This window comes from Dendropsophus ebraccatus, chromosome 2 (assembly GCF_027789765.1).
Source record: "Dendropsophus ebraccatus isolate aDenEbr1 chromosome 2, aDenEbr1.pat, whole genome shotgun sequence".
NCBI classification, from domain to species: domain Eukaryota; kingdom Metazoa; phylum Chordata; class Amphibia; order Anura; family Hylidae; genus Dendropsophus; species Dendropsophus ebraccatus.
In genome coordinates this window covers 2,248,726-2,274,861 of record NC_091455.1, presented here as the reverse complement: position 1 = coordinate 2,274,861, position 26,136 = coordinate 2,248,726, and the positions used below count along the sequence as shown (strand labels likewise).

Here is a 26,136-nt window from a genome sequence, read left to right as displayed (position 1 = left end):
TCTATATCCTCCTGATGACTCTATAGATACTAATATGACTAGTTCTGTGTCCTTCCGATGACTCTTACGATAGTAACATGACCAGTTCTATGTCCTCCTGATGACCCTATAGATAGTAATATGACAAGTTCTATGTCCTCCTGATGACCCTATAGATAGTAATATGACCAATTCTATGTCCTCCTGATGACCCTATAGATAGTAATATGACCAGTTCTATGTCCTCCCGATGACCCTATAGATAGTAATATGACCAGTTCTATGTCCTCCCGATGACCCTATAGATAGTAATATGATCAGTTCTATGTCCTCCCGATGATCCTTTAGATAGTAATATGACCAGTTCTATGTCCTCCTGATGACTCTATAGATAGTAATATGACCAGTTCTATGTCCTCCTGATGACTCTATAGATAGTAATATGACCAGTTCTATGTCCTCCCGATGATCCTTTAGATAGTAATATGACCAGTTCTATGTCCTCCTGATGACCCTATAGATAGTAATATGACCAGTTCTATGTCCTCCTGATGAACCTATAGATAGTAATATGACAAGTTCTATGTCCTCCTGATGAACCTATAGATAGTAATATGACCAATTCTATGTCCTCCCGATGACTCTATAGATAGTAATATGACAAGTTCTATGTCCTCCTGATGACCCTATAGATAGTAATATGACAAGTTCTATGTCCTCCTGATGACCCTATAGATAGTAATATGACCAGTTCTATGTCCTCCTGATGACCCTATAGATAGTAATATGACCAGTTCTATGTCCTCCCGATGACCCTTTATAGTAATATGACCAGTTCTATGTCCTCCCGATGACCCTATAGATAGTAATATGACCAGTTCTATGTCCTCCCGATGACCCTTTATAGTAATATGACCAGTTCTATGTCCTCCTGATGACCCTTTATAGTAATATGACCAGTTCTATGTCCTCCTGATGACCCTTTATAGTAATATTACCAGTTCTATGTCCTCCTGATGACCCTATAGATAGTAATATGACCAGTTCTATGTCCTCCCGATGACCCTTTATAGTAATATGACCAGTTCTATGTCCTCCCGATGATCCTTTAGATAGTAATATGACCAGTTCTATGTCCTCCCGACGATCCTTTAGATAGTAATATGACCAGTTCTATGTCCTCCTGATGAACCTATAGATAGTAATATGACAAGTTCTATGTCCTCCTGATGACCCTATAGATAGTAACATGACCCGTTTTCTTCGTAGACTCACATTATTATGACGACTTTCTATCTTTGGTTGCCTGTCGCTTATGAAGGAAGTCGTATGTTGTGGGCGGCAAATAGGGATGAGCATTGGCTTTTCGTGAAAGAATGGTGGTATTTCTGGAACATCAGAGCTTGTGAACTGTGGGTGTGCGGCTGTGTAACAGGTATCTGACGTCATGTGGACCACAGTGTATCACACAGCTGATGTGTCAAACTCCTTGGTCACTACTGTGGCGACTGTGTCAGCCTCCTGGTTCACTATGGTGATGAGTGTGTCAGCACCCTGGGTCACTATGGTAGCGAGGGTGTCAGCCTCCTCAGTCACTATAGTGGTGAGTGTGTCAGCCCCCTGGGTCACTATAGTGGTGACTGTGTCAGACCCCTGGGTCACTATAGTGGTGACTGTGTCAGACCCCTGGGTCACTATAGTGGTGACTGTGTCAGACCCCTGGGTCACTATAGTGGTGACTGTGTCAGACCCCTGGGTCACTATAGTGGTGACTGTGTCAACCCCCTGGGTCACTATGGTGGCGACTGTGTCAACCCCCTGGGTCACTATGGTGGCGACTGTGTCAACCCCCTGGGTCACTATGGTGGCGACTGTGTCAGCCTTCTGGTTCACTATGGTGGTGAGCTGCTCCACTGTAGTGTGTCAGCCCCCTGGGTCACTATAGTGGTGACTCTGTCAGCCCCCTGGGACACTATAGTGGCGACTGTGTCAGCCCCCTGGGTCACTATAGTGGTGACTGTGTCAGCCCCCTGGGTCACTATAGTGGCGACTGTGTCAGCCCCCTGGCTCACTATAGTGGCGACTGTGTCAGCCCCCTGGGTCACTTTGGTGGTGAGCTGCTCCACTGTAGTGTGTCAGCCCCCTGGGTCACTATAGTGGCGAGTGTGTCAGCCCCCTGGGTCACTATAGTGGCGACTGTGTCAGCCCCCTGGGTCACTATAGTGGCGACTGTGTCAGCCCCCTGGGTCACTTTGGTGGTGAGCTGCTCCACTGTAGTGTGTCAGCCCCCCTTGCACACCTCTGTAGATGCCTGGTGCTCCCTGTGTTCCATCTTTCTCCTCAGCATGCCCTGTCCCCGGGGCAGCACAAGCATACGGTTAAAGGTGTGTCTTGTATATGTGGCTGCGGCATACGTGTGGCATCCCTATGAGCAGTGCCAGCCTGTACAGCCGGTGCCACTAACCCTCTAGTGTGAATCTGAAGAGGTCGGCGTACAGGTCCACGGTCAGGGCTCCTCTCGTATTCTTGCTTATCCGCCGTTGCATAACAGACACGAAGTCAGTGGCCACCTCGTCCAGGAAGGGCAGGAACTTCTTGACTCCGTTCAGGCTCAGAACTTCCTTGTTCATTATAATTCGATCAGATCTCCAGCCTTCCCCGTTCCTGTACAAACCCAAACACATACCTTACTGAGTGCTACCTGGAAGTGTTCTCCACCGTACAAGCCAGCAGAGACCCCCGACCCACCATATGTCCCAAACAGTGTACAAGCCAGGAGAGAACCCCCACCCACCATGTGTCCCGATACAGTGTCCAAGGCAGCAGAGACCCCCCAACCACTGTGTGTCCCGGTAAAGTGTCCAAGGCAGCAGAGACCCCCCAACCACTGTGTGTCCCGGTAAAGTGTCCAAGGCAGCAGAGACCCCCCAACCACTGTCTGTCCCGGTACAGTGTACAAGGCAGCAGAGACCCCCCCACCCCCCATGTGTCCCGGAACCTTGTCTAAGGCAGCAGGGACCCCCCACCAGGCTCGGACTGGGCCACCGGGGGGCCGGGGAAACCCCCGGTGGGCCCCGAGCTGGAGTGGGCCCCCCCCGCTCCTAGGGGGGCCGGGGGCCGCGCCTCCCTTTTTAACTGGAAGCGATCGCAACAATCCCTTCCAGTTAAATGTAAGGAAGTGTTCTGATTGACAAAGCTGTCACTCAGAGATTTGCTTGCAATCACAAGAGTGTCGCAAGCTCCGTTGCGAAGTCCCGGCAGCGCCATCACTGACCTCAGTGTGCGCCGCGGCGGCTAGGACTTCCGGTTCATGGAGCGAATACCGGAAGTCCCAGCCACCGCGGCGCACACTGAGGTCAGTGATGGCGCTGGCGGCACTTCGCAACGGAGCTGCTCACCTGTCAGGAGAAGAGAGAAGAGGAGGCCGGCGTCCGACGGGGGATCGTGTGGTTAGGTGAGTAGTCTTGTGTTTTGTTTTGTTTTTTATCAGAGGGGGTAAGATAAGGGGGGGGCTGTATACAGGGGGAGGACAACATAGGGGGGGTATATACAGGGGAAGGACAACATAGGGGGGCTATATACAGGGGGAGGACAACATAAGGGGGGCTGTTTACAGGTTGGAGGACAACATTAGGGGGGCTGTATACAGGGGGGACAACATAAGGGGCTATATACAGGGGGGAGGACAACAGAAGGGGCTATATACAGGGGGAGGACAACAGAAGGGGGGCTATATACAGGGGGGGACAACATAAGGGGGGCTGTATACAGGGGAGGACAACATAAGGGGGGCTGTATACAGGGGAGGACAACATAAGGGGGTCTGTATACAGGGGGAGGACAACATAAGGGGGGCTATATACAGGCGGGGGGACAACAGAAGGAGGGCTATATACAGGGGAGGACAACATAAGGGGGGCTGTATACAGGGGGGGGGACAACATAAGGGGGGCTATATACAGGGGAGGACAACATAAGGGGGGCTTTATACAGGGGAGGACAACATAAGGGGGGCTGTATACAGGGGAACACAACATAAGGGGGGCTGTATACAGGGGGAGGACAACATAAGGGGGGCTGTATACAGGGGAGGACAACATAAGGGGGGCTGTATACAGGGGGAGGACAACATAGGGGGGCTATATACAGGGGGAGGACAACATAAGGGGGGCTATATACAGGGGGAGGACAACATAGGGGGGCTATATACAGGGGGAGGACAACATAAGGGGGCTATATACAGGGGGAGGACAACATAAGGGGGCTGTATACAGGGGAGGACAACATAAGGGGGTATATACAGGGAAGGAAAACATAAGGGGGGCTGTATACAGGGGGAGGACAACATAAGGGGGGCTGTATACAGGGGGAGGACAACATAAGGGGGCTGTATACAGGGGGAGGACAACATAAGGGGGCTGTATACAGGGGGGAGGACAACATAAGGGGGGCTGTATACAGGGGGGAGGACAACATAAGGGGGGCTATATACAGGGGGAGGACAACATAAGGGGGGCTATATACAGGGGGAGGACAACAGAAGGGGGTCTGTATACAGGGGGAGGACAACATAAGGGGGGGCTGTATACAGGGGGAGGACAACATAAGGGGGGCTATATACAGGGGGAGGACAACAGAAGGGGGTCTGTATACAGGGGGAGGACAACATAAGGGGGGGTATATACAGGGGAAGGACAACATAAGGGGGGTATATACAGGGGAAGGAAAACATAAGGGGCTATATACAGGGGGAGGACAACAGAAGGGGGGCTGTATACAGGAAAGGACAACATAAGGGGCTGTATACAGGGGGAGGACAACATAAGGGGCTATATACAGGAAAGGACAATATAAGGGGGGCTGTATACAGGGGGAGGACAACAGAAGGGGGGCTATATACAGGGGGAGGACAACATAAGGGGCTGTATACAGGGGAAGGACAACATAAGGGGCTATATACAGGAAAGGACAATATAAGGGGCTATATACAGGAAAGGACAATATAAGGGGGGCTGTATACAGGGGAAGGAAAACATAAGGGGCTATATGGGGCAAGGACAACCTAAGGGGGCTATACGGGGGAATAGACAACATAAGGAGCTATATGGGGGGTAGGGATGGCCAACATAAGGGGGCTATCTATATGGGGGGATGGATAACACAAGCGGGCCAGTTATAAGGGGGATAACACAGGGAGCCATCTATAAGGGACACTGGTTGGGGGCGATTTATAAGGAGGACAACACTGAGGAGGCATCTATAAAGGGCACTACACAGAGGGGGACAACAATGTATAAGGGTAACTACACTGGGTGCGGTGTGTATACAATAGGGCATGCACAGAGAGGGGCATCTACTTTAGTGGACTACACAGAGGGGTCATCTATAAGGGGACTACACAGAGGGGGCTATATACTATAGAGCAGGAATATGGAACCTTGGCTCTCCAGCTGTTGCAAAACTACAGCTTTAGCTGTGGCTGTCCAGGCATGATGGGAGTTGTAGTTTTGCAACAGCTGGAGAAGTTCCCTACCCCTGATATAGGGAATGCACAGAGGTTGTCATCTACTGTAAGGGGATTACACAGAGGGGGATCTCTACTATAGTAGAGGCACACAGGGCCATCTATATGGAGAACTGAACAAGGGGCCATCTACAAGGTGTGTCCACTATATATATATATATATATATATATATATATACACACACACACACACACACACACATACACACGCTACAAATAGTCAGGGCTAATCACTGAGAGAAGGTGTAAAGGGGCCAGTACAGATGTGCAGTGTGTAGAGAGATGAGGATGGTGACAGAGCGAGGAGCCTAATATATTTCTCTGGCAGATTCTGTGGATTCGTGGCTCGGAGAAGTTCTCATAACGGCCCAGGGCAGATGGAGAAGAAGATGAAAAGGGAAGAACTCCGATCAGAGAAGACGTCCCCCTGTGAGTCACTAAATCTATGTGCACTGTAACGTATATAGTGTAGAGCTGGGGCTACCTCTGTATGACTGTATGAGGGGATATTGATCTTTTGTTCAGAGGATTTTATTCAGTAGCAGTGGTGGTGTTAGTCAGTATGTGGTGGTGTTAGTCAGTATGTGGTGGTGTTAGTCAGTATGTGGTGGTGTTGGTCAGTATGTGGGGGTATTATTTGTTACTTGTAATCTGGTGCGGTGTTCATTGGTCTTAGTATACCAGATTTGGTCAGTAACAATATAGTAGCAATGGTTGTGGTGTTGCGGTAATATTTCCCATTGTATACTGGTAATATTGGTATACAGGATTTGGTCAGTAACAGTATAGCGGTAATATGTATGGTGATACTATTTCCCTCCTGTATACTGGTTTATTGGTAATATCGGTCTTGATAGACAGGATTTGGTCAGTTACTATATAGCGGTAATATGTGTGGGGATATTTGCTCTTTGTATACTGGTGTTATTGGTAGCTGTATGACTTGTATCTAAGTATACAGCGTTATCATACAAAAAATTGTCTTATAGCCGAATTACACCGGCCAATAATCGGTAACAAGTGCTCCTAGGAAGTCTATTCAGCCGATGATCGGCCCATGTAAAAGTGCCAGAGATCTGCTGACATGCAAGCAAATGTCCCATAGTCGACTGATTTGATCTTTTGTGCGGCTAAGATCATTGCTGTCGGCTGCACATCACCTGTCCTGCTGATTAGCAATCATTTGCAGCCCTATGCTGCCCCATATCACGCCGTGTTAATGTTACCATAGATAAGTATGGTGGCAGAAGGGTGGGCCCCAAGAATGATTTCCCCTGGTGGGCCAAGGCACTCCAGTCCGACACTGCCCCCCACCATGTGTCCAGGTACAGTATACAAGGCAGCAGAGACCCCCCCACCCACCATGTGTACCGAAACAGTGTTTAAGGCAACAGAGACCCCCCCACCCACCGTGTGTCCCGGTACAGTGTACAAGGCAGCAGAGACCCCCCACCCACCATGTGTCCCGGTACAGTGTACAAGGCAGCAGAGACCCCCCCACCCACCATGTGTCCCGGTACAGTGTACAAGGCAGCAGAGACCCCCCCACCCACCATGTGTCCCAGAACAGTGTCAAAGGCAGCAGAGACCGACCACCCACCCACCATGTATCCCAGAACAGTGTCCAAGGCAGCAGAGACCCCCCACCCACCATGTGACCCAGAAGAGTGTCCAAGGCAGCAGAGACCCCCCACCATGTGACCCGAAACAGTGTCCAAGGCAGCAAAGACCCCCCACCCACCGTGTGTCCCGGTACAGTGTACAAGGCAGCAGAGACCCCCCACCCACCATGTGTCCCGGAACAGTGTTTAAGGCAGCAGAGACCCCCCACCCACCGTGTGTCCCAGTATAGTGTACAAGGTAGCAGAGACCCCCCAACCACCGTGTGTCACGATACAGTGTACAAGGCAGCAGAGACCCCCCCATAGTGTGTCCAACAACAGTGTCCAAGGCAGCAGAGGCCACCCACCCACCATGTGTCCCAGAACAGTGTCCAAGGCAGCAGAGACCCACACCCACTGTGTGTCCAGGTACAGTGTATTAGGCAGCAGAGACCCCCCGCCCACCATGTGTCCCGGAACAGTGTCCAAGGCAGCAGAGACCCACATCCACCATGTGTCCCGGAACAGTGTTTAAGGCAGCAGAGACCCCCCACCCACCATGTGTCCCGGTACAGTGTACAAGGCAGCAGAGACCCCCCACCCACCATGTGTCCCGGTACAGTGTACAAGGCAGCAGAGACCCCCCACCCACCATGTGTCCCGGTACAGTGTACAAGGCAGCAGAGACCCCCCCATTGTGTGTCCTGGTACAGTGTACAAGGCAGCAGAGACCCCCCCACCCACCATGTGTGCCTGAACTGTGTACAAGGCAGCAGAGACCCCCCACCATGTGTTCCGGTACAGTGTACAAGACAGCAGACACCCCCCACCCACCGTGTGTCCCGGTACAGTGTACAAGACAGCAGACACCCCCCACCCACCGTTTGTCCCGGTACAGAGTACAAGGCAGCAGAGACCCCCCACCCACCCACCGTGTGTCCCGGTACAGTGTACAAGGCAGCAGAGACCCCCCACCCACAGTTTGTCCTGGTACAGTGTACAAGGCAGCAGAGACCCCCCACCCACCCACCGTGTGTCCCGGTACAGTGTACAAGCCAGCAGAGACCGCTGTCACTTACAGCAGGAATACGCCATATTTGTGGTTTCTAATGTCCCTGTGGGTTGCCCACGAGTCGATAGTCATCCTACGAGGAAATACACCCTCACACTGGAAGAGACGGGCAACATCCTGAGGAAGGAGAATGTTCACACTGCTGTGCGAGCCCAGGTTCTCCCTACAGAGACAGAAGCACAAGGTTAGGTGTTATTATATAGAGAGAGGAATTATTTATAGTAAGGGGCCTTTACACAGACAGATTATCTGACAGATTATTGAAGCCAAAGCCAGGAACAGACTATAAACAGGGAACAGGTCATAAAGCAAAGACTGAGATTTCTCTTCTCACATCCATTTCTGGCTTTGGCTTCATGAATCTGTCAGATAATCTGTCTGTGTAAACCCACCATGACAGTGATGATTGTGAGAGACTCCTTTGTCCCTTCCCTCAGACTTCTCTGTCCCATCCCTCAGACCCCTCTAACCCGTCCTCCAGACTCCTCATCCTTCCTGACCCCTCTGTCCTCTCCACCAGTCTTCTCATGCTTCTAGACACTTCTGTCCTCTCCTCCAGACTCCTGTGTCTTCTCCACCAGCCTCATAATCCTTTCTGACCCCTCTGTCCTCTCCATCAGCCTCCGCATCCCTTCTCGCCCTTTGGTCCTCTCCATTGGCCTCCTCATCCTTCTTCACCCCTTGGTCCTCTCCACCAGCCTCCTCATCCTTCCTGACCCCTTGGTCCTCTCCACCAGCCTTCTCATCCTTCTTCACCCATTGGTCCTCTCCACCAGCCTCGTCATCCTTTCTGACCCCTCTGTCCTCTCCATCAGCCTCCTCATCCTTCCTCACCCCTTGGCCCTCTCCACCAGCATCCTCATCCTTCCTGACCCCTCTATCCTCTCCACCAACCTCCTCATCCTTTCTCACCCTTTAGTCCTCTCCTCCAGACTCCTCATCCTTCTTCACCCCTTGGTCCTCTCCACCAACCTCCTCATCCTTCCTGACCCTTTAGTCCTCTCCTCCAGACTCCTCATCCTTCCTCACCCCTTGGTCCTCTCCACCAGTCTCCTCATCCTTACTGACCTATCTGTACTCTCCACCAGCCTCCTCATCCTTCTTCACCCCTTGGTCCTCTCCACCAACCTCCTCATCCTTCCTCACCCCTTGGTCCTCTCCACCAGCCTCCTCATCCTTCCTGACCCCTCTAGCCTCCTCATCATTTCTTACCCCCTCTGTCCGCTCCACCAGTCTCCTCATCCATCCTGACCCCTCTGTCCTTTCCACCAGTCTCCTCATCCTTCCTGATCCCTCTGTCCTCTCCACCAGTCTCCTTATCCTTCCTCACCCCTTGGTCCTCTCCACAAGCCTCCTCATCCTTCCTGCCCCCTTGGCCCTCTCCACCAGTCTCCTCATCCTTTCTGACTCCTCTATCCTCTCCACCAGTCTCCTCATCCTTTATGACTCCTCTATCCTCTCCACCAGTCTCCTCATCCTTCCTCACCCCTAGGTCCTCTCCACCAGTCTCCTCATCCTTCCTGATCCCTCTGTCCTCTCCACCAACCTCCTCATCCTTCCTTACCCCTCTATGCTCTCCAACAGTCTCCTTATCCTTGCTCACCCCTTGGTCCTCTCCACCAACCTCCTCAGCCTTCCTCACCCCTTGTTCCTCTCCACCAGCCTCCTCATCCTTCCTGACCGCTTGGCCCTCTCCACCAGCCTCCTCATCCATTCTGACTCCTCTATCCTCTCCACCAGTCTCCTCATCCTTCCTCACCCCTTGGCCCTCTCTACCAGTCTCCTCATCCTTTCTGACCCCTCTGTCCTCTCCACCAGTCTCCTCATCCTTCTTACCCCTCTATCTTCTCCAACAGTCTCCTTATCGTTCCTGACTCCTCTGTCCTCTTCACCAGTCTCCTCATCCTTCCTGACACCTTTCTCCTCATCCTTTCTGACCCCTCTGTCCTCTCCACCAGCCTCCTCATCCTTCCTGCCCCCTTGGCCCTCTCCAATAGTCTCCTCATCCTTCCTAACCCCTCTATCCTCTCCACCCGTCTCCTCATCCTTCCTGACCCCTCTATCCTCTCCCCCAGTCTCATCATCCTTTCTGACCCCTCTGTCCTCTCCACCAGCATCCTTATCCTTCCTGCCCCCTTGGCCCTCTCCATCAGTCTCCTCATCCTTCCTGACCCTTCTGTCCTCTCCACCTGTGTCCTCATCCTTCCTGACCCCTCTATCTTCTCCACCAGTCTCCTCATCCTTCCTGACCCCTCTGTCCTTTCCACCAGCCTCCTCATCCTTCCTGTCCCCTCGGCCCTCTCCACCAGTCTCCTCATCCTTCCTGACCCCTCTATCCTCTCCACCCGTCTCCTCATCCTTTCTGACTCCTCTATCCTCTCCACCAGTCTCCTCATCCTTTTTGAGCCCTCTGTCCTCTCCACCAGTCTCCTCATCCTTCCTCACCCCTTGGTCCTCTCCACCAGTCTCCTCATCCTTCCTGACCCCTTTATCCTCTCCACCAGCCTTCTCATACTTCTTGACCCCTCTGTCCTCTCCACCAGCCTCCTCATCCTTCCTGACCCCTCTGTCCTCTCCACCAGCCTCCTCATCCTTCCTGCCCCCTCTATCCTCTCCACCCGTCTCCTCATCCTTCCTGACCCCTCTATCCTCTCCACTAGTCTCCTCATGCTTTCTCACCCCTCTGTCCGCTCCACCAGTCTCCTCATCCTTCCTCACCCCTTGGCCCTCTCTACCAGTCTCCTCATCCTTTCTGACCCCTCTGTCCTCTCCACCAGTCTCCTCATCCTTCTTACCCCTCTATCTTCTCCACCAGTCTCCTTATCGTTCCTGACTCCTCTGTCCTCTTCACCAGTCTCCTCATCCTTCCTGACACCTTGGTCCTCATCCTTTCTGACCCCTCTGTCCTCTCCACCAGCCTCCTCATCCTTCCTGCCCCCTTGGCCCTCTCCAATAGTCTCCTCATCCTTCCTAACCCCTCTATCCTCTCCACCCGTCTCCTCATCCTTCCTGACCCCTCTATCCTCTCCCCCAGTCTCATCATCCTTTCTGACCCCTCTGTCCTCTCCACCAGCATCCTTATCCTTCCTGCCCCCTTGGCCCTCTCCATCAGTCTCCTCATTCTTCCTGACCCCTCTGTCCTCTCCACCTGTGTCCTCATCCTTCCTGACCCCTCTATCTTCTCCACCAGTCTCCTCATCCTTCCTGACCCCTCTGTCCTTTCCACCAGCCTCCTCATCCTTCCGGTCCCCTTGGCCCTCTCCACCAGTCTCCTCATCCTTCCTGACCCCTCTATCCTCTCCACCCGTCTCCTCATCCTTTATGACTCCTCTATCCTCTCCACCAGTCTCCTCATCCTTTTTGAGCCCTCTGTCCTCTCCACCAGTCTCCTAATCCTTCCTCACCCCTTGGTCCTCTCCACCAGCCTCCTCATCCTTCCTGACCCCTCTGTCCTCTCCACCAGCCTCCTCATCCTTCCTGCCCCCTCTATCCTCTCCACCCGTCTCCTCATCCTTCCTGACCCCTCTATCCTCTCCACTAGTCTCCTCATGCTTTCTCACCCCTCTGTCCGCTCCACCAGCCTCCTCATCCTTCCTGCACCCCTTGGCCCTCTCCACCAATCTCCTCATCCTTCCTGACCCCTCTATCCTCTCCACTAGTCTCCTCATGCTTTCTCACCCATCTGTCCGCTCCACCAGCCTCCTCATCCTTCCTGCACCCCTTGGCCCTCTCCACCAATCTCCTCATCCTTCCTGACCCCTCTATCCTCTCCACCAGTCTCCTCATCCTACCTGACCCCTCTATCCTCTCCACCAGTCTCCTCATCCTTCCTGATCCCTCTATTCTCTCCACCAGTCTCCTCATCCTTCCTGACCCCTCTGTCCTTTCCACCAGCCTCCTCATCCTTCCTTCCACCTTGGCCCTCTCCACCCGTCTCCTCATCCTTCCTGACCCCTCTATCCTCTCCACCAGTCTCCTCATCCTTCCTTACCCCTTGGCCCTCTCTACCAGTCTTCTCATCCTTTCTGACCCCTCTATCCTCTCCACCAGTCTCCTCATCCTTCCTGACCCCTCTATCCTCTCCACCCGTCTCCTCATCCTTTATGACCCCTCTATCCTCTCCACCAGCCTCCTCATCCTTCCTGACCCCTTGGCCCTCTCCACCAGTCTCCTCATCCTTCCTGACCCCTCTGTCCTCTCCACCAGCCTCCTCATCCTTCCTGCCCCCTTTGCCCCCTCCACCAGTCTCCTCATCCTTTCTGACCCCTCTGTCCCCTCCACCAGTCTCCTCATCCTTTCTGACCCCTCTGTCCTCTCCACCTTTCTCCTCATCCTTCCTGACCCCTTTATCTTCTCCACCAGTCTCCTCATCCTTTCTGACCCCTTTGCCCCCTCCACCAGTCTCCTCATCCTTCGTGACCCCTTGGCCCTCTCCACCAGTCTCCTCATCCTTTCTGACCCCTTTGTCCTCTCCACCAGTCTCCTCATCCTTCCTGACCCCTCCATCCTCTCCACCAGTCTCCTCATCCTTCCTGACCCTTGTTCCTCTCCACCAGTCTCCTCATCCTTCCTGACTCCTCTGTCCTCTGTACCAGCCACCTCATCTTTCCTGACCCCTCTGTCCTTTCCACCAGTCTTCTCATCCTTCCTCACGACTTGGCCCTCTCTACCAGTCTCCTCATCCTTTCTGACCCCTCTATCCTCTTCACCCATCTCCTCATCCTTCATGACCCCTCTATCCTCTCCACCAGCCTCCTCATCCTTCCTGATCCGTTGGCCCTCTCCACCAGTCTCCTCATCCTTCCTGACCCCTCTATCCTCTCCACCAGTCTCCTTATCCTTCCTGACCCCTTGGCCCTTCTCACCAGTCTCCTCATCCTTTCTGACCCCTTTGTCCTCTCCACCAGTCTCCTCATCCTTCCTGACCCCTTGGTCCTCTTCACCAGTCTCCTCATCCTTCCTGACTCCTCTGTCCTCTGGACCAGCCTCCTCATCCTTCCTGACCCCTCTGTCCTTTCCACCAGCCTCCTCATCCTTCCTCACCCCTTGGTCCTCTCCACCAGTCTCCTCATCCTTCCTGACTCCCTGGTCCTCTCCACCAGTCTTCTCATCCTTCCTGACGCCTTGGTCCTCTCCACCAGTCTCCTCATCCTTTCCGACCCCTCTGTCCTCTCCACCAGTCTCCTCATCCTTCCTAACCCCTCTATCCTCTCCACCCATCTCCTCATCCTTCCTGACCCCTCTATCCTCTCCCCCAGTCTCCTCATCCTTTCTGACTCCTCTGTCCTCTCCACCAGCCTCCTCATCCTTCCTGACCCCTTGGCCCTCTCCACCAGTCTCCTCATCCTTCCTGACCCCTCTGTCCTCTCCACCAGCCTCCTCATCCTTCCTGCCCCATTTGCCCCCTCCACCAGTATCCTCATCCTTTCTGACTCCTGTCCCCTCCACCAGTCTCCTCATCCTTCCTGACCCCTCTGTCCTCTCCACCTTTCTTTTTCCTCCTTCCTGACCCTTTTATCCTCTCCACCAGTCTCCTCATCCTTCCTGACCCCTCTGTCCTTTCCACCAGCCTCCTAATCCTTCCTTCCCCCTTGGTCCTCTCCACCAGTCTCCTCATCCTTCCTGACCCCTCTATCCTCTCCACCCGTCTCCTCATCCTTCCTGCCCCCTTTGCCCCCTCCACCAGTATCCTCATCCTTTCTGACCCCTGTCCCCTCCACCAGCCTCCTCATCTTTCCTGACCCCTTGGTCCTTTTCACCAGTCTCCTCATCCTTCCTCACCTCTTGGTCCTCTCCACCAGTCTCCTCATCCTTCCTGACCTCTTTATCCTCTCCACCAGCCTTCTCATCCTTCTTGACCCCTCTGTCCTCTCCACCAGCCTGCTCATCCTTCCTGCCCCCTTGGCCCTCTCCACCAGTCTCCTCATCCTTCCTGGCCCCTTTATCCTCTCCACCCGTCTCCTCATCCTTCCTGACCCCTCTATCCTCTCCACTAGTCTCCTCATCCTTTCTGACCCCTCTGTCCTCTCCACCAGTCTCCTCATCCTTCCTGCCCCCTTGGCCCTCTCCACCAGTCTCCTCATCCTTCCTGACCCATCTATCCTCTCCACCAGTCTCCTCATCCTTCCTGACCCCTCTGTCCTTTCCACCAGCCTCCTCATCCTTCCTTCCCCCTTGGCCCTCTCCTCCCGTCTCCTCATCCTTCCTGACCCCTCTATTCTCTCCACCAGTCTCCTCATCCTTCCTCACCTCTTGGCCCTCTCTACCAGTCTTCTCATCCTTTCTGACCCCTCTATCCTCTCCACCAGTCTCCTCATCCTTCCTGACCCCTCTATCCTCTCCACCCGTCTCCTCATCCTTCCTGACCCCTCTATCCTCTCCACCAGCCTCCTCATCCTTCCTGACCCCTTGGTCCTTTTCACCAGTCTCCTCATCCTTCCTGACCCCTTTATCCTCTCCACCAGTCTCCTCATCCTTTCTGACCCCTGTGTCCTCTCCACCAGCCTTCTCATCCTTCCTGACCCCTTGGCCTTCTCCACCAGTCTCCTCATCCTTTCTGACCCCTCTGTCCTCTCCACCAGCCTCCTTATCCTTCCTGTCCCCTTTGCCCGCTCCACCAGTCTCCTCATCCTTTCTGACTCATCTATCCTCTCCACCAGCCTCCTCATCCTTCCTGCCCTTTGCCCCCTCCACCAGTCTCCTCATCCTTTCTGACCCCTGTCCCCTCCACCAGTCTCCTCATCCTTCCTGACCCCTCTGTCCTCTCCACCTTTCTCCTCATCCTTCCTGACCCCTTTATCCTCTCCACCAGTCTCTTCATCCTTCCTGACCCCTCCATCCTCTCCACCAGTCTCATCATCCTTCCTGACCCCTTGTTCCTCTCCACCAGTCTCCTCATCCTTCCTGACCCCTCTGTCCTTTCCACCAGCCTCCTCATCCTTCCTTCCCCCTTGGCCCTCTCCTCCCGTCTCCTCATCCTTCCTGACCCCTCTATTCTCTCCACCAGTCTCCTCATCCTTCCTCACCTCTTGGCCCTCTCTACCAGTCTTCTCATCCTTTCTGACCCCTCTATCCTCTCCACCAGTCTCCTCATCCTTCCTGACCCCTCTATCCTCTCCACCCGTCTCCTCATCCTTCCTGACCCCTCTATCCTCTCCACCAGCCTCCTCATCCTTCCTGACCCCTTGGTCCTCTTCACCAGTCTCCTCATCCTTCCGGACCCCTTTATCCTCTCCACCAGTCTCCTCATCCTTTCTGACCCCTCTGTCCTCTCCACCAGCCTTCTCATCCTTCCTGACCCCTTGGCCTTCTCCACCAGTCTCCTCATCCTTTCTGACCCCTTGGCCCTCTCCACCAGTCTCCTCATCCTTTCTGACCCCTTTGTCCTCTCCACCAGTCTCCTCATCCTTCCTGACCCCTCCATCCTCTCCACCAGTCTCCTCATCCTTCCTGACCCTTGTTCCTCTCCACCAGTCTCCTCATCCTTCCTGACTCCTCTGTCCTCTGTACCAGCCTCCTCATCTTTCCTGACCCCTCTGTCCTTTCCACCAGTCTTCTCATCCTTCCTCACGACTTGGCCCTCTCTACCAGTCTCCTCATCCTTTCTGACCCCTCTATCCTCTCCACCCATCTCCTCATCCTTCATGACCCCTCTATCCTCTCCACCAGCCTCCTCATCCTTCCTGATCCGTTGGCCCTCTCCACCAGTCTCCTCATCCTTCCTGACCCCTCTATCCTCTCCACCAGTCTCCTTATCCTTCCTGACCCCTTGGCCCTTCTCACCAGTCTCCTCATCCTTTCTGACCCCTTTGTCCTCTCCACCAGTCTCCTCATCCTTCCTGACCCCTTGGTCCTCTTCACCAGTCTCCTCATCCTTCCTGACTCCTCTGTCCTCTGGACCAGCCTCCTCATCCTTCCTGACCCCTCTGTCCTTTCCACCAGCCTCCTCATCCTTCCTCACCCCTTGGTCCTCTCCACCAGTCTCCTCATCCTTCCTGACTCCCTGGTCCTCTCCACCAGTCTTCTCATCCTTCCTGACGCCTTGTTCCTCTCCACCAGTCTCCTCATCCTTTCCGACCCCTCTGTCCTCTCCACCAGTCTCCTCATCCTTCCTAACCCCTCTATCCTCTCCACCCATCTCCTCATCCTTCCTGACCCCTCTATCTTCTCCCCCAGTCTCCTTATCCTTTCTGACTCCTCTGTCCTCTCCACCAGCCTCCTCATCCTTCCTGACCCCTTGGCCCTCTCCACCAGTCTCCTCATCCTTCCTGACCCCTCTGTCCTCTCCACCAGCCTCTTCATCCTTCCTGCCCCATTTGCCCCCTCCACCAGTATCCTCATCCTTTCTGACTCCTGTCCCCTCCACCAGTCTCCTCATCCTTCCTGACCCCTCTGTCCTCTCCACCTTTCTTTTTCCTCCTTCCTGACCCCTTTATCCTCTCCACCAGTCTCCTCATCCTTCCTGACCCCTCTGTCCTTTCCACCAGCCTCCTAATCCTTCCTTCCCCCTTGGTCCTCTCCACCAGTCTCCTCATCCTTCCTGACCCCTCTATCCTCTCCACCCGTCTCCTCATCCTTCCTGCCCCCTTTGCCCCCTCCACCAGTATCCTCATCCTTTCTGACCCCTGTCCCCTCCACCAGCCTCCTCATCTTTCCTGACCCCTTGGTCCTTTTCACCAGTCTCCTCATCCTTCCTCACCCCTTGGTCCTCTCCACCAGTCTCCTCATCCTTCCTGACCTCTTTATCCTCTCCACAAGCCTTCTCATCCTTCTTGACCCCTCTGTCCTCTCCACCAGCCTGCTCATCCTTCCTGCCCCCTTGGCCCTCTCCACCAGCCTCCTCATCCTTCCTTCCCCCTTGGCCCTCTCCTCCCGTCTCCTCATCCTTCCTGACCCCTCTATTCTCTCCACCAGTCTCCTCATCCTTCCTCACCTCTTGGCCCTCTCTACCAGTCTTCTCATCCTTTCTGACCCCTCTATCCTCTCCACCAGTCTCCTCATCCTTCCTGACCCCTCTATCCTCTCCACCCATCTCCTCATCCTTCCTGACCCCTCTATCCTCTCCACCAGCCTCCTCATCCTTCCTGACCCCTTGGTCCTTTTCACCAGTCTCCTCATCCTTCCTGACCCCTTTATCCTCTCCACCAGTCTCCTCATCCTTTCTGACCCCTCTGTCCTCTCCACCAGCCTTCTCATCCTTCCTGACCCCTTGGCCTTCTCCACCAGTCTCCTCATCCTTTCTGACCCCTCTGTCCTCTCCACCAGCCTCCTTATCCTTCCTGCCCCCTTTGCCCGCTCCACCAGTCTCCTCATCCTTTCTGACTCATCTATCCTCTCCACCAGCCTCCTCATCCTTCCTGCCCCCTTTGCCCCCTCCACCAGTCTCCTCATCCTTTCTGACCCCTGTCCCCTCCACCAGTCTCCTCATCCTTCCTGACCCCTCTGTCCTCTCCACCTTTCTCCTCATCCTTCCTGACCCCTTTGTCCTCTCCACCAGTCTCTTCATCCTTCCTGACCCCTCCATCCTCTCCACCAGTCTCATCATCCTTCCTGACCCCTTGTTCCTCTCCACCAGTCTCCTCATCCTTCCTGACCCCTCTGTCCTTTCCACCAGCCTCCTCATCCTTCCTTCCCCCTTGGCCCTCTCCTCCCGTCTCCTCATCCTTCCTGACCCCTCTATTCTCTCCACCAGTCTCCTCATCCTTCCTCACCTCTTGGCCCTCTCTACCAGTCTCCTCATCCTTTCTGACCCCTCTATCCTCTCCACCAGTCTCCTCATCCTTCCTGACCCCTCTATCCTCTCCACCCGTCTCCTCATCCTTCCTGACCCCTCTATCCTCTCCACCAGCCTCCTCATCCTTCCTGACCCCTTGGTCCTCTTCACCAGTCTCCTCATCCTTCCTGACCCCTTTATCCTCTCCACCAGTCTCCTCATCCTTTCTGACCCCTCTGTCCTCTCCACCAGCCTTCTCATCCTTCCTGACCCCTTGGCCTTCTCCACCAGTCTCCTCATCCTTTCTGACCCCTCTGTCCTCTCCACCAGCCTCCTTATCCTTCCTGCCCCCTTTGCCCGCTCCACCAGTCTCCTCATCCTTTCTGACTCATCTATCCTCTCCACCAGCCTCCTCATCCTTCCTGCCCCCTTTGCCCCCTCCACCAGTCTCCTCATCCTTTCTGACCCCTGTCCCCTCCACCAGTCTCCTCATCCTTCCTGACCCCTCTGTCCTCTCCACCTTTCTCCTCATCCTTCCTGACCCCTTTATCCTCTCCACCAGTCTCTTCATCCTTCCTGACCCCTCCATCCTCTCCACCAGTCTCATCATCCTTCCTGACCCCTTGTTCCTCTCCACCAGTCTCCTTATCCTTCCTGACTCCTCTGTCCTCTGGACCAGCCTCCTCATCCTTCCTGACCCCTCTGTCCTTTCCACCAGCCTCCTCATCCTTCCTCACCCCTTGGTCCTCTCCACCAGTCTCCTCATCCTTCCTGACTCCCTGGTCCTCTCCACCAGTCTCCTCATCCTTCCTGACCCCTTGGTCCTCTCCACCAGTTTCCTCATCCTTTCTGACCCCTCTGTCCTCTCCACCAGTCTCCTCATCCTTCCTAACCCCTCTATCCTCTCCACCCATCTCCTCATCCTTCCTGACCCCTCTATCCTCTCCCCCAGTCTCCTCATCCTTTCTGACTCCTCTATCCTCTCCACCAGTCTCCTCATCCTTCCTGACCCCTCTGTCCTCTCCACCAGCCTCCTCATCCTTCCTGCCCCCTTTGCCCCCTCCACCCGTCTCCTCATCCTTCCTGACCCCTCTGTCCTGTCCACTTTCTCCTCATCCTTCCTGACCCCTTTATCCTCTCCACCAGTCTTCTCATCCTTCCTTCCCCCTTGACCCTCTCCACCAGTCTCCTCATCTTTCCTGACCCCTCTATCCTCTCCACCCGTCCCCTCATCCTTCCTGACCCCTCTATTCTCTCCACCAGCCTCCTCATCCTTCCTGACCCCTTGGCCCTCTCCACCAGTCTCCTCATCCTTCCTGACCCCTCTGTCCTCTCCACCAGCCTCCTCATCCTTCCTGCCCCCTTTGCCCCCTCCACCAGTCTTCTCATCCTTCCTTCCCCCTTGACCCTCTCCACGAGTCTCCTCATCTTTCCTGACCCCTCTATCCTCTCCACCCGTCTCCTCATCCTTCCTGACCCCTCTATTCTCTCCACCAGCCTTCTCATCTTTCCTGTCCCCTTGGTCCTCTTCACCAGTCTCCTCATCCTTCCTGACCCCTTTATCCTCTCTACCAGTCTCCTCATTCTTTATGACCCCTCTGTCCTCTCCACCAGTCTCCTCATCCTTTCTGACCCCTGTCCCCTCCACCAGCCTCCTCATCCTTCCTGACCCCTCTGTCCTCTCCACCTTTCTCCTCATCCTTCCTGACCCCTTTATCCTCTCCACCAGTCTCCTCATCCTTTCTGACCCATCTGTCCCCTCCACCAGTCTCCTCATCCTTTCTGACCCCTCTGTCCTCTCCACCTTTCTCCTCATCCTTCCTGACCCCTTTATCCTCTCCACCAGTCTCCTCATCCTTTCTGACCCCTTTGCCCCCTCCACCAGTCTCCTCATCCTTTCTGACTCATCTATCCTCTCCACCAGTCTCCTCATCCTTCATGACCCCTTGGCCCTCTCCACCAGTCTCCTCATCCTTTCTGACCCCTTTGTCCTCTCCACCAGTCTCCTCATCCTTCCTGACCCCTCCATCCTCTCCACCAGTCTCCTCATCCTTCCTGCCCCCTTTGCCCCCTCCACCAGTCTCCTCATCCTTTCTGACCCCTCTGTCCCCTCCACCCGTCTCCTCATTCTTCCTGACCCCTGTATCCTCTTCACCAGTCTCCTCATCCTTCCTGACCCCTCTATCCTCTCCACCAGTCTCCTCATCCTTTCTGACCCCTGTCCCCTCCACCAGCCTCCTCATCCTTCCTGACCCCTCTGTCCTCTCCACCTTTCTTCTCATCCTTCCTGACCCCTCTGTCCTCTTCACCAGCCTCCTCATCCTTCCTGGCCCCTTTGCCCCCTCCACCAGTCTCCTCATCCTTTCTGACCCCTCTGTCCTCTCCACCTTTCTCCTCATCCTTCCTGACCCCTTTATCCTTTCCACCAGTCTCCTCATCCTTTCTGACCCCTCTGTCCTCTTCACCAGCCTCCTCATCCTTCCTGACCCCTTGGCCTTCTCCACCAGTCTCCTCATCCTTTCTGACCCCTCTGTCCTCTCCACCAGCCTCCTCATCCTTCCTGACCCCTCTATCCTCTCCACCAGTCTCCTTATCCTTCCTGACTCCTCTGTCCTCTCCACCAGTCTACTCATCCTTCCTGCGCCCTTGTTCCTCTCCACCAGTCTCCTCATCCTTCCTGACTCCTCTGTCCTCTGGACCAGCCTCCTCATCCTTCCTGACCCCCTTGGTCCTCTCCACCAGTCTCCTCATCCTTTCTGACCCCTCCATCCTCTCCACCAGTCTCCTCATCCTTCCTGACTCCTCTGTCCTCTGGACCAGCCTCCTCATCCTTCCTGACCCCTCTGTCCTTTCCACCAGCCTCCTCATCCTTCCTCACCCCTTGGTCCTCTCCACCAGTCTCCTCATCCTTCCTGACCCCTCTGTCCTCTCTACCAGTCTCCTCATCCTTCCTAACCCCTCTATCCTCTCCACCCGTCTCCTCATCCTTCCTGACCCCTCTATCCTCTCCCCCAGTCTCCTCATCCTTTCTGACCCCTCTGTCCTCTCCACCAGCCTCCTTATCCTTACAGACCCCTTGGCCCTCTCCACCAGTCTCCTCATCTTTCCTGACCCCTCTATCCTCTCCACCTGTGTCCTCATCCTTCCTGACCCCTCTATCCTCTCCACCAGTCTCCTCATCCTTTCTGACCCCTCTGTCCTCTCCACCAGCCTCCTTATCCTTCCTTACCCCTCTGTCCTCTCCACCAGTCTCCTCATCCTTCCTGACCCCTCCATCCTCTCCACCCGTCTCCTCATCCTTCCTGACTCCTCTATCCTCTCCACCAGTTTCCTCATCCTTCCTGACTCCTCTGTCCTCTGGACCAGCCTCCTCATCCTTCCTGACCCCTCTGTCCTTTCCATCAGCCTCCTCATCCTTCCTGACCCCTTGGTCCTCTCCACCAGTCTCGTCATCCTTCCTGACCCCTCTGTCCATTCCACCAGCCTCCTCATCCTTCCTGACCCCTCTGTCCATTCCACCAGTCTTCGCATCCTTCCTGACTCCTCTGTCCTCTCCACCAGTCTCCTCATCCCTCCTGACTCCCTGGTCCTCTCCACCAGTCTCCTCATCCTTTCTGACCCCTCTGTCCTCTCCACCAGCCTCCTCACCCTTCCTGCCCCCTTGGCCCTCTCCACCAGTCTCCTCATCCTTTCTGACCCCTTTATCCTCTCCACCCGTCTCTGCATCCTTCCTGACCCCTCTATCCTCTCCACCAGTCTCCTCATCCTTCCTGACCCCTCTGTCCTTTCCACCAGCCTCCTCATCCTTCCTGACCCCTCTGTCCATTCCACCATTCTTTGCATCCTTCCTGACTCCTCTGTCCTCTCCACCAGTCTCCTCATCCTTCCTGACTCCCTGGTCCTCTCCACCAGTCTTCTCATCCTTCCTGACCCCTCTGTCCTCTCCACCAGCCTCCTCATCCTTCCTGCCCCCTTGGCCTTCTCCACCAGTCTTCTCATCCTTCCTGACCCCTCTTTCCTCTCCACCTGTGTCCTCATCCTGCCTGACTTCTCTATCCTCTCCACCAGTCTCCTCATCCTTCCTGACCCCTCTGTTCTTTCCACCAGCCTCCTCATCCTTCCTGACCCCTTGGCCCTCTCCACCAGTCTCCTCATCCTTCCTGACCCCTCTGTCCTCTCTACCAGTCTCCTCATCCTTCCTGACCCCTTGGCCCTCTCCACCAGCCTTCTCATCCTTCCTGACCCCTCTGTCCTCTCCACCAGCCTCCTCATCCTTCCTGACCCCTCTGTCCTCTCCACCAGCCTCCTCATCCTTCCTGCCCCCTTGGCCCTCTCCACCAGTCTCCTTATCCTTCCTGACCCCTCTATCCTCTCCACCAGTCTCCTCATCCTTTCTGACCCCTCTTTACTCTCCACCAGCCTCCTCATCCTTCCTTCTCCCTTGGCCCTATCCACCAGTCTCCTCATCCTTCCTGACCCCTCTATCCTCTCCACCAGTCTCCTCATCCTTCCTGACCCCTGTATCCTCTCCACTAGTCTCCTCATCCTTTCTGACCCCTCTGTCCTCTCCACCAGCCTCCTTATCCTTCCTGACCCCTCTGTCCTCTCCACCAGCCTCCTCATCCTTCCTGATCCCTCTATCCTCTCCACCAGTCTCCTCATCCTGCCTGACCCCTCTATCTTCTCCACCCGTCTCCTCATCCTTCATGACCCCTTTGTCCTCTCCACCAGCCTCCTCATCCTTCCTGCCCCCTTTTCCCCCTCCACCAGTCTCCTCATCCTTTCTGACCCCTCTATCTTCTCCACCCGTCTCCTCATCCTTCATGACCCCTTTGTCCTCTCCACCAGCCTCCTCATCCTTCCTGCCCCCTTTGCCCCCTCCACCAGTCTCCTCATCCTTTCTGACCCCTCTGTCCTCTCCACCAGTCTCCTCATCCCTCCTGGCCCCTCTATCCTCTTTACTAGTCTCCTCATCCTTCCTGACTCCTCTGTCCTCTCCACCAGCCTTCTCATCCTTCCTGACCCCTCTGTACAAGTGTACAGGTGTGTGTGGGTGTGGATGCAGAATGAGTAGGCCAGAGTCCAGTACTTGAGTAGAACAGAACAGTTTACTTAGGAGAACGTAATGCAATACAAGAAAAGTACGGAATACAGTCCAGTGCAATACAATAGGTATACAATCTTGCAAGATGTACAGGTGCTGGTAGCTGAGGTGAAGGTGCTTTGTAGTATAGAGAGAATAGAGGAGAGGGACTGCCAGAGGGGCCTTGTGCAAGATAGAAATGTACTCTGCCGGGACAGTAAAGGTCTGTAGAAGTAGAGCTAGGGAATACTCGTACTCACGGATGGACTCTAGTCTGACCGCCTTCTGCCCCCTAGTTGCGGGCTACCCATCCTAAGTGGGTAATACGAGACACAGGTCTTGTTATCTGGGTTGAGCAGACTCCCAGGCCTTCCCAGTTGTCCTGCACTGTGCAGTAGAATACATAGACCTTCCATATCTTTATTCCACTGGAGTCAGTTCCTGTGACTGCTGAGGTAACTGCCCCGCACTTTGTAGAGAGGTTCCTGGCATGGACAAGGTGATCCCTGTTTTGCTTCTCTCCCCTTGTAGTGTTCTAACACTGCATAGCTGTTCTCATGCTCATGACAAGAAACTGGCTTGTCTAGTGGTGTCCCTGTTAGACTGACTCCAGACGACAACTAACTCCGACTGAACTGAACTCCTTCCCCCGGCAACTAAGACCTAACCACTGGTGTCCGTCTAACCCTGCCTGTGATTGGTGGGCTGTGAGTGTGTAGAGAGAAAGTAAGGACATGATAGGCTGAGGAAAGGAGGGAAAGCACCTGCACCTGTGAGTGGACGAAAGGCAACATGTGACATATAATAGTTAACCCTTGGAGAGCTATAGCCATGCATAGAAATAGGTTACGAACAAACGCTGTAGTGACACGTAGTGACACCAACGTTTCCATAATGACGTAGCTTTGCTGCAAGAAACACACCTGGCTGAGGATGATATGGTGCGTATGAGAAAGCTGGGGGGGATTCCTATGGCTCACCGGCTATACCTGGCAAAGCGGGAGTCTTTATACTACTACATAAAAACTTTAGCCATACAGTCCTTTCTCATGAGCATGACCAGGACGGTAGGTTGGTTAGGGTGACTCTCTCTGTGGAGGGGATGGACTACAGTATTCATAATATTTATGGCCCTAATGGGGAGAACAAACATTTTTTGCTCAAATGGGTGACAGATTGATGGCTGAGTCAGTGGTGAATAAAATAGTGAGGGGAGATCTAAATACAGTACTTAATGTTAGTGATCATACTGGAGTGTCCCGCACAACTGACCAAATACGTCCTCCTTTTATGGGAACGGTTGGTGGACAAGGTGGAGAGGTCGGAGATACATGACACGGTGATCTCGGACCACTCCCCCGTCTCTATGGTGATCTTAGACTCTTACCCGAAGATTCACGAGTTTGTCTGTCGCTTCCCAGGATATATGGTGCAAGAAGAAAAAATTTACGACATTATTGAAAGGATGATGGGCGGATTTTTTCGCTGATAATTTGTCCAACTTCTCTGACGCTCCATTATACTGGGAAACTGCCATTGTTGCTCTTTGGGGTAGGGTAATGGCGTATATGTCCTCCCTAAAAAACGTATATGGACTGAGTACAAGTTGGCCAGTGACAAATTACATGCTGCGTATTCTAACCGCATTTCCTCAGGGGCGTGGTCTGGCTATGGAGGGGTGAGCACACACCTTCCATTAGCTCCTGAACCGGGACACTAAATCCGCAGCCACCCGTCTTCATTTGCTGGCTTCTACACCCCAAAAGCTGGCAGACACAAGAAGGGGACCTCAGGCACCGGCTACAACTGTCCTCAAGCTGTCCATGGCAGTTTGGACTGCTCCCTGGTGCCCGACACGGATTGCGGCCTAGCTGAGACTCGCCCAGCATCCAGACAAGGCTCCCGTGTGACGCCCAGCCAACTACAGCCCACACTGCCCCTCTGACAGAAGCCTCCGACACTGGCCACAGACATTCTCTGGGCTCCCCTTCGACCTTGGGCAGGATTTCTCTCACGGCTCCTGTGATCGGCACTCCAGTGGGTAAAGCACACGGCTCCTATACAGCCCCGGGGGCCGGAACAGGGAGATCAAAGGGCTCCGCCAGCAGCCCAGTGCTTCTGCACCTCTGGTCACCTTTTTCACCACCGCATGGTACCGCATGCTCACAGGGGACCACAGGGTTACCTGCAGCCTTCATCCAGGAGCTATACTGTGGATCCTACTATGGCTTCTACCCTTTCCCTTGCAGCTGTGCCATTTTCCCCTCAGGGGACAGCTGCACTAACCAAATAGGCTCTGCTACATCCCAGCCTGCACAGGGTAAGAGCCCCAGCCCCGATGGCTACACGGCCTGCTTTTATAAAACTATCTTATCAGTATTTCTGCTAATTGTCCCTTTCCCAAACAGTCATTGGAAGCACACGTGGTGGTCTTGCCCAAGCCAGGCAAAGATCCTAAGCAATGCAAGAACTATAGGCCGATCTCGCTGAACAACTGCAAAGTCAAACTCTTTGCTAAAACTTTGGCGAGCTTTGAGCTTGCATATTCCCAAAATCATCCATGGAGACCAAGTGGGCTTTGTTCCCGGCAGGGAGGCAAGGGACAACACCCTCAGAACTAGTGATGAGCGAGCATGCTGGTCCGAGCTTGGTACTCGTTCGAGTATTAGGGTACTCAATGGTTCTCGTTACTCGGACGAGCATCTGGCGAATGGCATCTTCCTCTTCTTGCATGTTTGGCAGCTTTTTCTCAGTTAATCATCATGCAGGAGAGGTTTTGGGAGCTCATAGCATCACGTGGGACCCATACATGTCGATAGCAGCGATTGGTTGGCCAGATCAGATGACCCTGCCATATAAGAATCTGGGTCGGCGACGCTTGGCTCACATGCCTGCTGAAAGAGATTAGGGAAAGAGCTGCTGCTTGTCAGGGAGAGCGTTAGGGAGGGAATTAGCGTTCCAGTAGGCAGGGAATACTAGACAAAGAACCCAACAGCCCTTGTGAGGGCTTAAAATCTTTACTTTTTTGGATTACTCCAGACTGCTGGCTGTGTGAACAGGTGATCACGTGGATAGTGGATAATGTGTCCAGTAACTTATCCACCACCCAGTCTTCCACGCAGTACACCCACGCTACCCAAGGGAGAGGAACCCTTGCTCCAACAG

At 54.2% G+C, this 26,136-nt stretch overlaps 1 protein-coding gene across 1 annotated transcript in view; it reads right to left on the bottom strand.

Moving 5' to 3' along the window:
• Window positions 1–26,136, bottom strand: part of LOC138782893 (cytochrome P450 11B, mitochondrial-like) — a 145,707-nt gene that overhangs the window by 6,300 nt on the left and 113,271 nt on the right. The window contains exons 3-4 of the mRNA XM_069956835.1: window positions 8,184–8,339; window positions 2,444–2,643 (exon numbers count right to left, since the gene is read on the bottom strand). Coding sequence (XP_069812936.1) covers window positions 2,444–2,643; window positions 8,184–8,339 — 356 coding nt within the window. The remainder of the gene's footprint in view (window positions 1–2,443; window positions 2,644–8,183; window positions 8,340–26,136) is intronic.